This window comes from Lissotriton vulgaris, chromosome 1_1 (genome assembly GCF_964263255.1).
Source record: "Lissotriton vulgaris chromosome 1_1, aLisVul1.2, whole genome shotgun sequence".
Lineage (NCBI taxonomy): Eukaryota > Metazoa > Chordata > Amphibia > Caudata > Salamandridae > Lissotriton > Lissotriton vulgaris.
In genome coordinates, this window is record NC_141685.1 from 419,046,956 (window position 1) to 419,063,506 (window position 16,551).

Consider the following 16,551-nt stretch of genomic DNA (forward strand, 5'->3'; position numbering starts at 1 on the left):
AGACTGACTCAGACATGCATAGCTTCGCCCTCTCCTTCCTTTCGATGTATGCTGCTGTACCTGCGCTTACACAGTTACCCCATCTTGTCTTCTCTTCATGTCAGAAGATGCCCGGCTCAGCTCTCTCAGAAGATGCCCGGCTCAGCTCTCTATTCTAGTACGTTCTTCCTTCTCATTCATTGCGGAATAAATTACGATTCCTAATGCCTGTTTTAGTGATATTTTGTTTATTTCATTTATAGAGTTTTGTCTTTTGTTTTCTGGGAGCTGCCACCAGGAGTTTAAACTCCACTCCAGTGGCTCGTTCAAAGTGGCGGCGCATGGAAGTCAACAACAAGAACTTCACACAAAAAGGAACATAAGCAGACAGACACCCAACAATCAGGATTGCCCTTTGTGTATTATACTTGAAGCAATAATTGAGACACCACAGAATGTAGAGTACATATTTACTGCAGTCAGGTACAAGGTTGGTTAAGGATAGAAAAGACTGCGTGTCGGGTAAACAGGATATCTAGCACAACGTAAGCGACATTTTGTGTATGCATCTTTATAAATCTTGTGAAGAATGAATGCACGCTTACTTTACAACACTTTGTGGTATTCCATCCTCAACGTCGTGATACACAGCGTCAAAGTCCAGATCTCCATCCTCTGCTTCTACGAGAAAATATGGGGGACAGCAATAAAAAATTAGAGAAACGGGCCTTTCATGATTTTACACACTAAACATATCAACAATACTAAAAAAAACACAGTATGTGCCTAGCAAACGTCGTAAAGACAAGTCTTTTAAAGAAGGAAATAGCGAACGCTGGAAGGTGATTTTATTTTAAATTTTAACAAAATAATTGTCAGATGTTTGTGGTGTACAGGTATACTGAATTGACAATACACGGGTCAAAGGTTACAAGCCACATCACAAGAGGAAGCAAGATGACGACTGGATGCTAAGCAAACGAGACCACTAGAATATCTGGGACCCATGATGGGAAAACTGCATTATGCGGTCGTCTAACCACGTAACGTTTAGCAGTCGCTTTTTCTAGGCCTCACTGATGGATTCATTGAAAGACCTCGCCTCTCAGCAAGAGAGGGGCTGCATCTGGCATGCAAGATATTACATTTAAAAAACTGGATGATGAAGAGCCGAGCTTCATTTTCAGAGCTCCGAGTTTCACAGTTTCTCATGATCTCATTTTAACACCTGTTTCCTATAATGTCAATACCTATAATCACGTGACTCTACTGTAGAAGCTTCCAACCTTTGATTAAAAAAAAAAAGGGTGCACCGGTTTGTCTCGATGAGCTCATTAACTTGGCGATTGCTGAGGAAGACATGCCCAATTAACTGTGATTACAGTTCTTTTTTAAGAAAACATTTTGAACACTCATTCCAAATCCTATACACTGAATATTTTTTCAACAATAAGCACTGACAATGATGTTCTCACAGTCCTGGATCACCTCGGGATGAATGCGAATAGAAGTGGCAGCAATGCTCTGCTCTCAATAGATCCTCCAGCAGCATTCACCTCCATTTACTTATACTCTAAATACTGGCTGTCAGAAATAGGGTTATTCATTGGCAAGGGTGTTACTCTGCCAACTCAACAAATTTACTCTAGTTAGATCAAACCCAGTTGTGAGAGAATCTCTACTCAATCCCTTCAGCTATGGCACAAACAGTGGGAAATATCTGGAGACGTGTGCTAGGTTCAAACAGTACCAACAATTTCAAAGTAAAGAGCACAACACAAAATGATAAAATCAACTTAAAAATATAGACAAATGCAATGAGTAAAAAAGACAGCAAATCATCAAAACAGATTGAGAGTAACCAGAAATATACATTTCTAAAGGTTTATATCAAAAAACACCTAGAAAACGTATGGGGAAAAAACTGTTCACTGCAAATGGAGCCCTATGACAGGAATGGAGTAAAGGTTGGATACACCAAGAGGGTTGTCCCAGTCAGTACCTTCAGACTTCATCTCCAAATACTGGAACAGCTTTATCTGGCCAGTCCTGGTCCTTAAGACAAGCTTCTGGGCACTAGAGCTGTCTCTAGCCAGGTCCCCTGCAAGGTATAATAGTCCTTAGTCAGCTGGGCCCTCTTTGAGTCAAGAGTCCTAGTTCTATTTATGTCCCTGAAGCAGATAAAATGGAGGCCAACCACGTTACCCTTGGACAGCAGTTCTAGCAGAATTCTGGAGTCTTTGACTCCTTGTTTCCTTATGCAAGTTCATTCTTTCAGCAGAAGTCAGGATTCTTCTTCTAGCAAGGGCCTTCTTCAGATGGAGTCTTCTCAGGTCTAAGAAAGTTCTGAAGATGTAGTGATTGAGGTGAAGTATTCTCTTGCTCACTAGCTAGTGGATTGGAGAAGATCTACCACCGAATTCCAACTATTTTCTCACACTGGCCCCCCACCACCTTTTGCAGTACTTCTCTTTACCTTATTGTAAAATTATCCAGGATCCCCAGATACAGTATGGCAGGACACAGCTGCCACCAGGCAAGCCTGTCTTCAGGTTTGTGGCCAGTCCCCTGCCTGAAAGGATCAGAACTGGCTTACCCTCTTACTGTGACTAGACCTCGACTGTCTAGCAGGGTCTTTGAGGGCCCTGGAAAAGAATAAGAGATGTCCGCCTTGGCTTTCCAAGTCAAAAAAGGTAGTGCTATGCTGCCATTTGTTCAGCCAACTGTTCCTGTTCACTCTCAGATAGCTAATCGCAGTTATTAACTGTAAGGAAATGTCTCTTTTCGTATGACCACTTTTCCCCTCCCCCCAATTATTTGAATTATTGTGGCTGGTTTTTCACTGGAGTGCACTCAACCCTGCCAACTAGGCAGCATTGCTTGCCCTCTGAGCCCCCAAATGTATGTGAAATTGGATAAAAAATGATTGGTATATTAAATTTACTTCTAAGCCCCTAGTATAAGAAACCCAGGAATTGTAAGTTTCCTGTCATTAGTGGACTACAGAATGGAGTGTGCCACCACTGCAGTTAAAACGAGACTCTAGGTCTGTCACTTAAGCATAGTCAGACAGCCTTTAAACTGCCAACTCAACATGGCAAAATAGCCCTTTTGCTAAGTCCAAACCTTCCTTTTTTGTATATTTATAAGCCGCACGAAGGTAGGCCTTAAAAGCCCATATGGTAGGATGCAAAATGTTAAAAGGGAGGACAGTTTCTTGTATGCTTTACATGATCTGACAGTTGAAACTCACCACTGTTGTTTTCACTGTAGCAAGAATGCTCTATTACTTACCGGTAATCTTCATTACTCTGGGTCCCGTTGTCCTCGACCCATTCATTACAAAATGGAGATATCCATCTCCCGACAGAAAAAAAGACAAGAGGAATACTGGGACCCTAATACTGCCCCTCCCACCGGGAGTACATAAGCAGTACTTACCCAGCATCCTGCCTGTACAACCAAGCCCAAACAGGAAGGCCGGCCACCCGGGCGGGAGGGTGACGCGTATGAATGGGACGAGGACAACAGGACCTGGAGTAATGAAGATTATTGGTAAGTAATAGAGCATTACCCCAGGTCCCTTATGTCCTCGTCCCATTCATTACAAAATGGAGTATACCAAAGCAGAAAACCGGCCTTCTGAGCCCACAAACGCACTCAGGAAACCACAACAAACGCAGCAACCCAAAGGAGCACGAGAAGGAGGGAAGGGGGGACCGCAGTAAGCAACCGGACCACAACCCAGAATAGGACAGCAGGGATCAAATACGGACCGGAGACAACCAAGAAAAGACAGAAGGCCAGAGCCACAACAAGGAGGCCCAAAAACCAGACAAACTGCAGACAGGGCAACCAGGGAAAAAGACCAAAAGGACACAGTCAAGGTACTCACCCGACACGGCAGCCCAGCCAGAACCAGCAGGAAGGCACACAGGACCCGGCAATGGAAACCAGAACCCCAGGAAGCAAAAAAAAACACAGGGAAGTGAGCTGACAGCCGAACCAGGACAGCCCCCACACCCAGACCAGCAGGGGCAGAGGACGCCAAACCAAAAGAACACAGGCCAGAGAAGCCCCCAGAAAGAACCAGCAGCGGACCAAACAACAGAGAGGTCAACAAACACCAGGCAACCAACAAGCTGGAACCGAACAGGCTCAGCAAGGGAGGGGACAGGGCCACCGGCCACAACCCCAAGAGGGAGGGAAAACAAAACAGGGCACAAGCCCAGGGCAACAGGAACCCCCCGGCAGCCCCCAAACCAGGAACAACCAGGCAAGAAACCACCGAACCCCAGAGGGCTGAAAAAAAACACGCGCCAGCCCAGCGGAGAACTGCAGAGGCACCGAACACGCCGGCCAAACATGCAGCAAGGCCAGGAGCAGCGGAAAATGCACAGTCCACAGGCCATAAACTCACCAGGCCCGACACCAGCCAACTCCGGAGAGGAGCCAAGAAAACAGACCAAGAAACAGGACAACAAACGCAAAAGGAACCAGGAAGCCAGGACCGGAGCCAAGTAACCTGACCTTGCAGGAACCAGCCCCCACGGAAGGAGCCCAGGCAGCCCAAAGGCCGAAGCAAGGACAAGAGACCCCCAGCAAACCACTGCAGGAGCACCCTGAAGGACAGCAGAAACAAATAGAGAAAACCGTTGAGCGGAAAACGGAGGAAGCAGAGAAGCCAGAGGTCAACCAGCAGCAGACCCCAGACAACCCGCCGCCAAGAGGGAGGACACCTGTAATAATCAAGTAAAAGCTTGATATCAAAAGGTTTATTCATCAGCACAGCATAGGTTCCTTGTACAGCTACATAAAGGTTAAACTGACAAGTAATACAGAATGCTACATGAGCAAAGCTCTGTTCAGAACATGGAATGCATGCAGAAACTTAACATGTCGCATGCAGTTAAAGAGACAGGCTTACAAGACTAAATAATAAATAAAACTATAACAGAATGTAACACCCCACAGACCACAGAACCGCATTCCAACAAGAGATGGGGGGGCAAAGACCCACACATGGAGCAGAGCCCACAGAAGCAAAGGGAGACAGGAGCGAGCGAGGACACCAGCACCAGGAAACAACCGGGAACTCCCGGCAAACACACCCCACAGCCGGCAGAGAAGAGACCGCACAGCCAGCAAACCAAAGAGGCACCGCCAGAGGCCACGCAATACCAGCAGGAAGCCGCCAGGCCAGGAGCAACAGGAGGCAACCCCGGAAATGCCAACACAGAAGCACCGAACACCAGGACCCCCACACAGGCCCAGACAAGGCAACAGAAAGAGGAGCACTGGGCCACCCAAACAGCCCAGAACAGAGACACCCGGACCAGGGAGAGAAACGGACACCCAACCACAGGAAAAGCAAGCTTGGGAAGAGAACCGAGAGCAGAAGCAGGCCCAGAAGGACACACCAGGACAGGGCCCGACACCAGCGAAGCGACCCGACATGCCAGACAGAGTGAACACAGGCAAGGACGCGGGGCTGAAGAAAGCCACCAACAGGCGCCAGAAACTCACAGGAGCCAGAAAGCCCCAGAGGACCCCAGCCAGGCACCAAGGAAGGTGACCAGACAAGACCAGGACCCCCCCCAGGGAGCAACCGGCCCGGGAGCCAAGATAGAACCCAAACCGTAGCACGGAAGAGAGGAAAACAGGGGCCAGAGCCCAGGACAGGGCCACAGTGAAAGACAGCCAGGCCCAAAGAGCAGAGGCACGAACCCCCAGGGACCAAACAGGCGAACCACCACGGGGAACACACCCGTGGGAGGGGTGTGCAAAGGAAAAGAGGAGCAGGAGCTCAAACCAGACAGAGCAACACCAACAGCCAAACCAGGAGGGGCGGCACGGACCCCCCAAAGGAAGCCAAAGACACAGGCAACAGAGCAGGGGTGCAGCAAAAGCATGGAACACGAGGACAAAGCCAAGGAAACCCAGAAGGCAGCAACAGAGCAAAGGGAGCGCCAGAGCCAGGAGCAACCAGGAGAGCAGCACCCAGGAATAAAAGGCAGGCAGACAGAGACATCACCTGCCAGCCAGCCCCCCAAAGCATACCCCCGCACAAAGAAGGCCTGGGACAAACCTGGCCGCTTGAAAAGGATGCAGCAACAGGCGCATACGCCGGGAACCAGGAGGAAGCGTACACCGCATCACACCGCGGATCCAGCAACCCGAGTCCAGACCACAGAACCTGCACCAAGAACACACCGAGAAGCGGCAGGACAAAAAGCCCTGGAGAGGGCAAGCACCATCAAGGGGCCAGCCGAAGAACAACCGCCCACACCAGAACAAGGGCAAGGAGCACGGCGGCCACGCAGGCCCAGGAGGACCACGGGCCCAACCGCAACACCCAGGGAAGCCAGCCACCGGCAAGAGCAGGGAACCCCAGAAAGACACCAGAGCTGCGGCCACCACGCCAAAGGGAGGCAGAAACACAGCACCACCCAGGATGACAGCCGAACACCCCGAAACACCTACCAGGGCTGGCAAAACAAGAAAAAACAGCCACAGAGGTAGGCGTGGCAGAGCCGGCACCAGGACGCCTCACACAGCAAAGGGGAGACAGGTAGCCAGGAACAAGCGCTGGACAAAACACACCACCAGGCACCCAGCACCGAAAAAGAGAACCAGGCTGGGAAACAAGCAAGACGGACTCGGGGGACCACGAGGAACCCAACCGACGCCCCCTCACGGCATCGCCCACACCAGCCCTGAACCAGTAAGGCACAACCACCCAGAGACGGGGCACCACCAGGCAGGAACAGCCAGTGCACAGCACGCGCAGGGTGGAAGGAGGGGGGGGGGCGTTAGCCAGACCCCGCAATGGAAAACAGAGCCACAGCAGTGAGGCCCGCAACACCAAGGCAAGACCCCAGCAACAGAAAAAGGGGTCCGGCGCCAGAAGAGCCCAAAAAAGACGGCAGGCAAGCAGAGACCGGCAAGGCAAAAATGAGGATCGAGCGCCACCCGAGAGGCAGCCTCCCACAGGAGGAGAGAAATCATGGAGAAGGGCCCAGCTCCCCCCACTGGGACCAGAACCAGCGACCGCAGACAGCACTAGTAATTGCAGAGAAAAAAACCGCAGGGAGGCCAGGAAAGAACCCCCACCTCCAACAGCACAGAACTCGATCCCAGAACCAGAACGCTGGACCCCCAACCCCATCTGCTGCCATCAGGAGCGGGCGCCCCAGGATTACCAGAAGGAGCAGCCAGCAGCAAAATGCGCGGCACCCGCAGGGCTACTGAACACAGGAACCAAACCGGTGAACAGCCAATAGGCACAGGCAGCGGCAGCACATAACAGCAAAGAAACCGCACTCCGCACATCCAGGCACACAACCAACTGTGCAAAGAAAGACGAAGGGAAACCAGCAATCCCGTGCCAGTAACCAGAAACAGCCATCCGCAGGGCAACGGCAGCATTGCATATATTATAGCAGTGGTAGAGCGCATGCTGTGCATGTACGAGGTCCCGGGTTCAATCCTCGGCATCTCCTGAAGGCCCGTTGCTCATCACTCAGCACCCCGCTTCGTCCAGAAGGCCAGCCCGCCATCATCTAAGTAGAGAGAAGAGGAAGACATGCCCCAAACACAGAATCAACATCGGAGGCAGAGGAGCAGACGGTAGCACCGACGGACATCAGAACCCAGTGTCAAGGGTAGAAAGAAGAATAAAGCCGCCAAGCGGGACTCATCTGGGTCGGGGGCCACCACCAGCGCCAAGGCCTCCCCCCTCTCACAACTGCCAGCATGAATCCAGGAAGGAACATCATAAGCGAGGAACGTCCCACCCAGCCAGGCTCGGGAAGACGCGCCCGCGAACCGGATGGAAACTGGAGTACACGTCCCAGCCGCAAAGGGCCGGGCGGCCAAGCAGGATTCCGGCAGGAACAGAGACTGACTCACAGCAAGACCGGCAGGCCGAGACACAGTCCAGGAAACCCCGCGCCCGCACAGCCAGGTGGGGGGTGAAGAGAAGCACCGCCACTCCAGCCCAGCAGGAGCAGCACAAGCACATCCAAGTCCATTCTGTCGATAGACAGAAAAAAAGAAAAGGCGGGCTGCTGGGTAAGTACTGCTTACGTACTCCTGGTGGGAGGGGCAGTATAAGGGTCTCAGCATTCCTCTTGTCTTTTTTTCTGTCTGGAGATGGATATCTCCATTTTGTAATGAATGGGATGAGGACATAAGGGACCTGGGGGTAATGGTAGTTCCATTGGCTAACATGGGTTACACTGGCACGACCATTAAGTGATAATTTCCATTTGGAACCACAAAAATAGTACTTCCAGGTAACAAATTAATTGTTACATTAAATTCTAAATATTTCAAAAGTTAGATTTAAAGTAGCTTTTAGTATAAAGGTGATTTTAGAAAGTCACCAATTTCCTGGTTTAAGTTCTAGCAACCATTTCTACTTAACTTCAGCAGTTGCCATCTGAGAAAACCTGCTGCCCTCCTGCCAGGAGGTGCACATTGCTCTAAGGAATGAGGAACAAAATGACTGTTGGAGGGAGGAGGTGTGACCTCCTCTTGACAGGAAGGGTTGTGGCTGCAGATGACAGCTTCACAGTGCCAGCCGCCTGTCACAGGCAAATGCAAGTCACTCTTCAGCCTGCCCACTAGTTTCTCTAGGTAGACAGTCAGGCATCTCTTGCAAAGGGGAAAGCCTGTTGCAGAATCGTTTTTTCAGAAGGAGCAGCGTATTATTATATTGGAATCACTTCAAGGGTGTGTCCACAGCTCTAACAACGGAAAAGGTCGGACATCTTGGATTTGGACCGAGAAATGCACTGCGGGATTGTTTAGAGGCAATCACACAGGAAGTGATGAAAGCCCAATGCCGGATCCAAACATCAGAGGACCCTGCTGACGACGCCAACAATGAGAAAAAAGAACCCAAAAACTTTGCAAGTGTAAAGATGCAAGTTTGATCAGAGCTAACTTGGCCCCTGCATCAGACAAACAGTCTATCACGGTTGGCCTGAAACTTTGACTTTGGCACAAACCCAAACGTTCGAGGCACACAGACTACCAAGAAGTGTGAACAACAGTATTTTCTGGAATGTTTTGAGTCAAAAATAATGATTTATGAACACCTTTGAAAAATCTTAACTCTGGTTCCCTTCATTGGATTTTTGTCATGTTGATCTTTATTTGAAGATAGACATTTTTTGTCTACTTATTTTTTACCACATTTGTTTACTTTTATAAATTAGAGTGGGATTTTTATTGTGTTGGGTTGTCTACTTATTGAATGTTCTGGTAAATGCTGTACACTTTTCTGCACTGAGTTTAGGCCTGGTTTCTCTGTGCCAAAGCTACCCAGGACTGGGCTAGGATTTAAAAGTAACTAAACTGATTCTGATAAAGAATAGAGACATTATTACTTGGTGAGGTGTACAACTAATAATCCACTCTTTCACAACACCTATTTGCCTTTCATGGGCCAACAGGCAAGTCATTGTCCTCTGAGTGACCGTCATTAACTCTCCAAGTCAATGATATGCATTCCAGTTCTTGAGATGTGGTGAGTCACAGAACTGGTTTTCAGCCAGTACTGGTTTAGGCAACTAAAAACGGTTTTACAAAGTTACTTTTCTGCTTAAGTTTTCAAAAATATAGGGCCAGATGTAGGTAAGTAAGATTTACCGATTTTTAATTACCGAATTTTACCGATTCGGTAATTAAAAATCGGTAAATCTAAGCTGAGGACATGTAGGTATTCCAGATGTGCTGGAATACCGAATCGGGAACAATCGGTATTTACCGATTCGGTAAATACCGAATCGGTAATGCCCATTAATTCCTATGGGCTTTGAAGCCCATAGGAATGAATGGGCATTACCGAATCGGTATTTACCGAATCGGTAAATACCGATTATCACAAGGGTGCAGGGGGTGTCACTTTGACACCCTCTGGCACCCCCAAAACAGGCTTGGGTGCCATGTGGCAGGCATACATGCCCTATGGGCAGGTCTGCCTGTCACATGGCATAGGTGTGCATGCACACATGTGCATGCACACCGGAATCGGTATTTTACCATCAAATTGGATTTGATGGTAAAATACCGAATCGGTAGGTCTCCTGGGACTCTGTAGAGTCCCACCTACATCAGAGATATACCGAATCGGTATAAATACCGATTCGGTATATTACAGAATCGGTAACTTTACCGAATCGGTAAAGTTACCGATTCGGTATTTTACAGATTCGGTAACTTTACCGAATCGGTAAAGTTACCTATTCTGTAAAATTGTGCCCTTACATGCCAATCCATGTATACCGGTCGGTAACGGCCGAAAATACCGATTTTCGGCCGTTACCGACCGACCTACATCGGGCCCATAATGTCATCATTAATTCCAATTTTAAGAGCTAAGCAGTAAATAACCTTGAATCATATTTCCAACCCTTTCCTAAGCAAAGGTGGAAAATAAAGATTTGAATCGCAACTAGGCCTACTAGGGAAAAGGCTAGCCAGACCTGCACAGAGTAAACACTTTTGGCTTTCATTTCACTTTGAGGGCACACATACCCCATTATGTAGTGTACCCCTGTGGGCTTACACAGCACACTAGTGCCGACTTCTGAATATATAAAATAAGCTTTTCCTACATGGCAAATGCAGCTTTCCCTGCCATGTACCACTGCATTTAAACTGCAGCCTAGCCAGTTCACAGGTGTAGGCCTGGCAGAATTAATTTTTGTCACATATTCGAGTGGTGTCAATTATGAAAGCTCATTTCAAAGAATACAAAACCAGGAAAGTTAATAGCTTCTTTTATTTCAGTTCTCATCCAGCCAGGGCAATGCTCTCTTCCCAAGTGACTCCAATAGAATTCCCACCTTAGCTCTGGCTCATGTTCTAAGAACATGAGCCACCTTAGGATCTAACTAACACAACAATACATTTATACACACACACCGCAGCTCAGATATGACATTTAAGTTTTCAAGCCATAGGTGCACTCTAGGCATTATTTACAGTGGATTTTTAGATAAGTTAAATAGGCCAAATAGAGAGTTCCAATGTACAGCACATGTTAAAGAGGCAAATCACTGGCACTCTGCTACTGTTTAGCAGTGAAAAAATGCAACGAGTCCTAATGGTAGCAAACGAAGAGTACAGAAACAGGCAGATTTGCTACACTGGCTGTGATTGGGATTTTTGGATCGGTATTACACTAAGTAGCTTCTTTTGTGGCTGTGCCTTTCTGGTCTGCAGCCTTGTCCTAGAGAACCAGCCTGGCTAGTGGTCTGAAGACCCCCAAGTCCCAGCTTTCTTTATATGACTTATAACTTGGGCTTGCCATTCTTTTACATTGCTTCTGCATTAGGTTTTTCATATCAGCTGATGACATAAGTTGGTCTTGAGATACAGGATTTGTTGAATGCCTCCACTGTAAAAAATGATTAAGTGCTGACACCTATTCACTGGTGGATGTCAGACAGCCCATTATGACTGAACTCCAAGTCAGAATGCCTTGAGTCTCCATTCATGCTCTTGTGTTGGCATCCTTCCATTTTGCCTTCTTGCTTATGGCAGTGTCTACAGCCAAACAACCAAGCGGAACCGCTTGCCCTCTGTGCACTGTTGATAGTCCCTGTTGGGAATTGTAAACCAAACTAATCAAAATAGCTTCATAACAATCCACAAAGTGTTCAACATTTAGTTTTGATCAAAGTTCTTTTACTGAAAGTTTATAGTCCATCAGAACATTATTATAATTCATAATATCCAATGTGCATGTACGATACATTCCTTTGATAATCCAATACTTTTTTCAAGAAATACTCAGATGCCCAATGCATTTCGGGCCCCACGGCCCTTCGTCAGGGGCTGTATCTGAAAAACATTAAATAATACATTCACTACACTAATCAAATCTCCAATGACATGGGTTACAGTCTAAAGCATCCTCATCACATGTACAACATAATGTCATCCATTGGTTATATATAAACGAAAGTTCTATAACATATGACTTATTTTTGTAATAAGAAGAAAGGAAAATAAAGTAGTGACAAAGTGAATCCGCTAAAAAAATTACTCACTTGTGTGTGAAAACTCGTAATACTCAAGGAGAGATGATCCTGGCTTTTCAAAGTTATCCCGTACTAAACTGGTGCCTGATTGTTCAAAGAGGAAAACGGTCTCACTTCACTGTAACAATGATGTACAATTGAAAAAACGTGCTCACATTCCTTGAGTATTACGGGTTTTCACACACAAGTGAGTAATTTTTTTAGCGGATTCACTTTATGTCACTACTTTATTTTCCTTTCTTCTTATTACAAAAATAAGTCATATGTTATAGAACTTTCGTTTATATATAACCAATGGATGACATTATGTTGTACATGTGATGAGGATGCTTTAGACTGTAACCCATGTCATTGGAGATTTGATTAGTGTAGTGAATGTATTATTTAATGTTTTTCAGATACAGCCCCTGACGAAGGGCTGTGGGGCCCGAAATGCATTGGGCATCTGAGTATTTCTTGAAAAAAGTATTGGATTATCAAAGGAATGTATCGTACATGCACATTGGATATTATGAATTATAATAATATTCTGATGGACTATAAACTTTCAGTAAAAGAACTTTGATCAAAACTAAATGTTGAACACTTTGTGGATTGTTATGAAGCTATTTTGATTAGTTTGGTTTACAATTCCCAACAGGGACTAGCAACAGTGCACAGAGGGCAAGCGGTTCCGCTTGGTTGTTTTTCATGTTTCAGGCGCAATTGGGACATTGCGCGAACCTCAGTAGCACGCTTTGAGTATCTTTTTAGACAGTTCAGAAAAAGTGAAGTAACTTAGGAGTGCCCCTCCCAAAATCATTTCAGTGTCTACAGCCAACCAAGATTGTGAGCAACTTGAGGAAACTCACTGAATTAAGTCTGGAAGTCCAAATGTCATCAGTCACTAAATCTTGTTACACCATCTCAAGCTAGTACATCCTATTTGGCCTTTCATGTCCTTCTTTAATTTATTTCCTGCCTAATAGATTTTGGCAATGCCTTATATCTGGGTGTCACAAAAAAAAAAAGACCTCGCATACCTTCAAGGTCTACATTACTGGCTTCTAAATTGTTGCCGAGTCAGTATAATTTTATTTCTCGGGGCCTGATGTAGCTACTCTACTAGCTCCCACGGTGCAAATGCATTTGATTCAAGACTCTTTTACAGCATATTCAATAATACTGGCCCAGATTTATCAAGTAGACATTTTCTAAACACAGCCCACACCATTTGATCGAGTCAAAAGTACTGGAAAAGGTAGGCTTCCCTTCTTTATTTTATTCAGAGCATGCATTAATGCTTTCAGAATATAGGTCATTTTACTCTGAACTTTTATACTATTATCCATCCATCCATCACAAAAGCAATCATTAAAGGCTCAGCAAAACTTTAATTATTTTTTTATTCAATCAACCTGGATGGTGGTAATAATGTTGTCAGCATCCCAGATAATGCTGAGAGGCCCCTTCAAAAGGTCTCTTTAAACTGTACCCTAATGTAGTTTTACTTACTAAGTCTGCTGTTGTGCATCAGTCTAAAATGCTGCCTTATTTATCAGCCAACCCTAAAAAGTCGACTTTGAAGGAACCCCTGCTGGGTGGCTGAGGCGAGAAGACATGGAACCAGAAGCCCAAGTGGTGAGGGGAGCAGCTGAACGCACAAGTGAAAAGGGTCTGTACCAGTAGGGTGGCACTCAGAGGCATTGCCTTGAGAATGACTGCTTCCGGCTGCCAGGCGTCATCCTGAGCGAACCCTCTGTGCTGCATTCGAGCAGGGAGCCGTGCCCCAGGGTGCAGGGATGCAAATCAAAGTGCACGGCATAAGGGGGCTCGTTGGTTTACAAGGGGGGCGGGGGCTGGCCTCATCTGAACGGGCGACTTGGAGGGGCCGAGGGCCAGCAGAGGATGGTGGTGGGTCAGTGGACCTTGTCCTGGAGCCCACCCCCTTCGGTACGGGAGAAGCAGGACAGATGAGTTGGGATGCTGCTGGATCTCTCGTCTGCACCGGCATTGTGTGGCATACCCTGTCGAACACGAGAAGTGGAAATCGGTGGCCTTGTGGGCTCTCCCTTGGGGTCCCCCTCAGCCTTTCCTCTTCGCTGGTGAGGGGAGACAAAAGTGTACAATAGGAGGCTAACAAACTCAACAAAAGGCGCTGCACCTGCCCCACCTGGATAGGATGGGAAAACCGCAGTGACAGCCCAGAAAACTGAAATCGAAAAATACACGAAGACCACAGCAAAAATACAAGAATGTGCAGAGGCACCTAGGAAAACTACAGATCCCAAAGGCCATATGTAATAGGCGCACCAATACGGAACTATATATTGGGGGCGGAGGGGAGTGTAGTCAAGACCTGAGTGCAACTGCAGAGAGAGAGGTGGATATGGAATAACGAAAATGTAATGTGGAAGACACCTTACAGACATTTTGCAACGATGTAATGTGCCTAAAGAGAAAATCAGGCTACTTATAAAACAGGTTGCAGGACGCGGAAGGGCAGAACCAGTAGAAACAACCTCTGATTTGTCATGGCCCTGAGAGGGCGGAGGGATCAAACCCAGAGGCCTTTCTAGCCATATGGCTGAGATCAAGGATGTCCGCAGAGGCCTTGTCCTCATGCTTTGTCATTGAAAGGGCCCACAAGTCGTTGATGGTGCACCCATCCCGGAGGACCCTAGAGATCAAGGACAACCCGCTCCCAAATTACGTGGACTGAGATAGTATCAACTCTAGGTTCAACTTCATGCACACCTGTTTCTGGACTCAACAAATCAGTATCTATCCTGACTATAACCTACAGATACCGCAGAGCAGGCGGCCTATCTTCAAGTCAAATGGAATCTAAAAGCGATGCAACTGACCTACAAGCGAATGTTCCCTGCAAAATTAAAAAGTCATACATGAGGATAGGACACACTTTTTTGAAACCACCCTCCCCTAAAGTGGTATGGGACTGGCTAGAAATATGAAGTCTGGGACAGAGGGGTCGCTCTCAAAAGTCCAGGACAGCGGGGGTCGCCTCCCAAGGACCGAGGGAAACACAGGAGGAACCCACATCCTGCAGAGAGGGCTGGAAAAGGGGGGATCTCTACGATAGCTTTGGTCCAAGAGAAATGCAGAGGAGGGACTGATAGACCAGCAAGCCAGCTCCGACAAAGGGACCAGCACCGCCGATAGAGGCTCCATGACAGACATGGACCTTCATGGCTAACCCCTGAATACCCAAGAGCTGGCTGCTAACTGAACTCGGTACCTTTTACCCAATGGTACCATTTATGGTTAGGTTTATGCTGGAGTGGGTAAGGGGACTCTGGTTTCCTCTAGATGTACAAATACAACGAGGGCCTAAAATGTCAGCCGGGTCGAATGTGCAGAGAATCTGCTAATACCAGTGTAGTAGCTCGGACAGATGCACACCTTGATAAAAGTGGTTGCTCCCTGTCGCCCCTCCTCTTCGATTTCACCTAGGAGCAGCTGGCAGAATGGATTGGTCGAGATGTCAAACTCAGCAGATGACGATGGCCCAGAGGCACCCAACACCGCACATCATTATACGCCTACAATGTCTTGATCTATGCCAGCCACCCGGAGACCTCCCTGTGTTGTCTGAAGCAAATGCATCATATATGATGAACCTCAGACTTAACAGTAAACTGGTCCAAATCTACATATTTCCCACTGACTGGGACACACAGTGACATATGTATGTATGATGGGCCAACCAACACTTCCTAGGTAAGTGAATAACAAGCCAGCAGTGGGGACTTGGGATTAAACGTGGCACCCCTACTATCATGGGTACGATGGGATATGGATATGTGGGAGGGCCTCTCACTGAATGTGGCAGGCAGAGGAGCCCTGCTCAAAATGGTACTGCGACCGTACAACAGAGGACTAGAGATCGCCGACATGAAACTTCAATATCAGGCCAGCCACGTAGCACTGATCAATTATTGGCTATTTGCTGATTGCACAGATCTGGCAATAGAGATGCAACTCCGGGCCCTTGAAAAATACAGCAAACTTAACTTCCTGTATGGCTTATATAAATAAAATGTGCTTCCTCCGGAGTCCCTAATGTCACTATTGTGTTGACAATTTAAGCCTGGGCGTAGTTTGTGAAAGTAGCAATACGCGTAGCTACTCGAAGTGCACTTTGCACTACGCGAGCTGCGTAGTGCAATGCGCAAAATGCTGTTCGCACTGATTGCGCAGTGCCAGATGCTTGTCGGCACTGTGCAATCAGTGCAAACTGCATCTGGCACAGTGCAAGCGGTCGTTTTCTGCCGCTCGAGTAGATTTCTACTCGAGCGGCAGCTTTCTCAACGCGTACTGGTAGTTTCTCATCGCGAGCGGTCGCAAGCATCAACGACCACTTGCAATGAGAAACCTGACCGCCCGCGTTGAGAATCTCGCCGGGAGGTTTATTTTCCACGCTCGCAATCTACAACTTGATGTTTCTGATCGCGAACGAGGAAAAAGTCTCGCCGGGATGTCATTTTGCTTGTTCGCGGTCGCCAACTTGACGTTG

General features: G+C 47.4%; 1 protein-coding gene across 3 annotated transcripts in view; it reads right to left on the minus strand.

Moving 5' to 3' along the window:
- Window positions 1-16,551, minus strand: part of FYB2 (FYN binding protein 2) — a 494,151-nt gene that overhangs the window by 83,601 nt on the left and 393,999 nt on the right. For 2 of the 3 annotated variants that reach the window (XR_015307520.1, XM_086952746.1), the window contains exon 11: window positions 585-660. Coding sequence is in view for 1 of the 3 variants with exons in the window: in XM_086952746.1 (XP_086808872.1) it covers window positions 585-660 (76 nt within the window). In the remaining 2 variants the exon portion in view is untranslated. The remainder of the gene's footprint in view (window positions 1-584; window positions 661-16,551) is intronic. The other variant, XR_015307527.1, reaches the window with a different exon arrangement.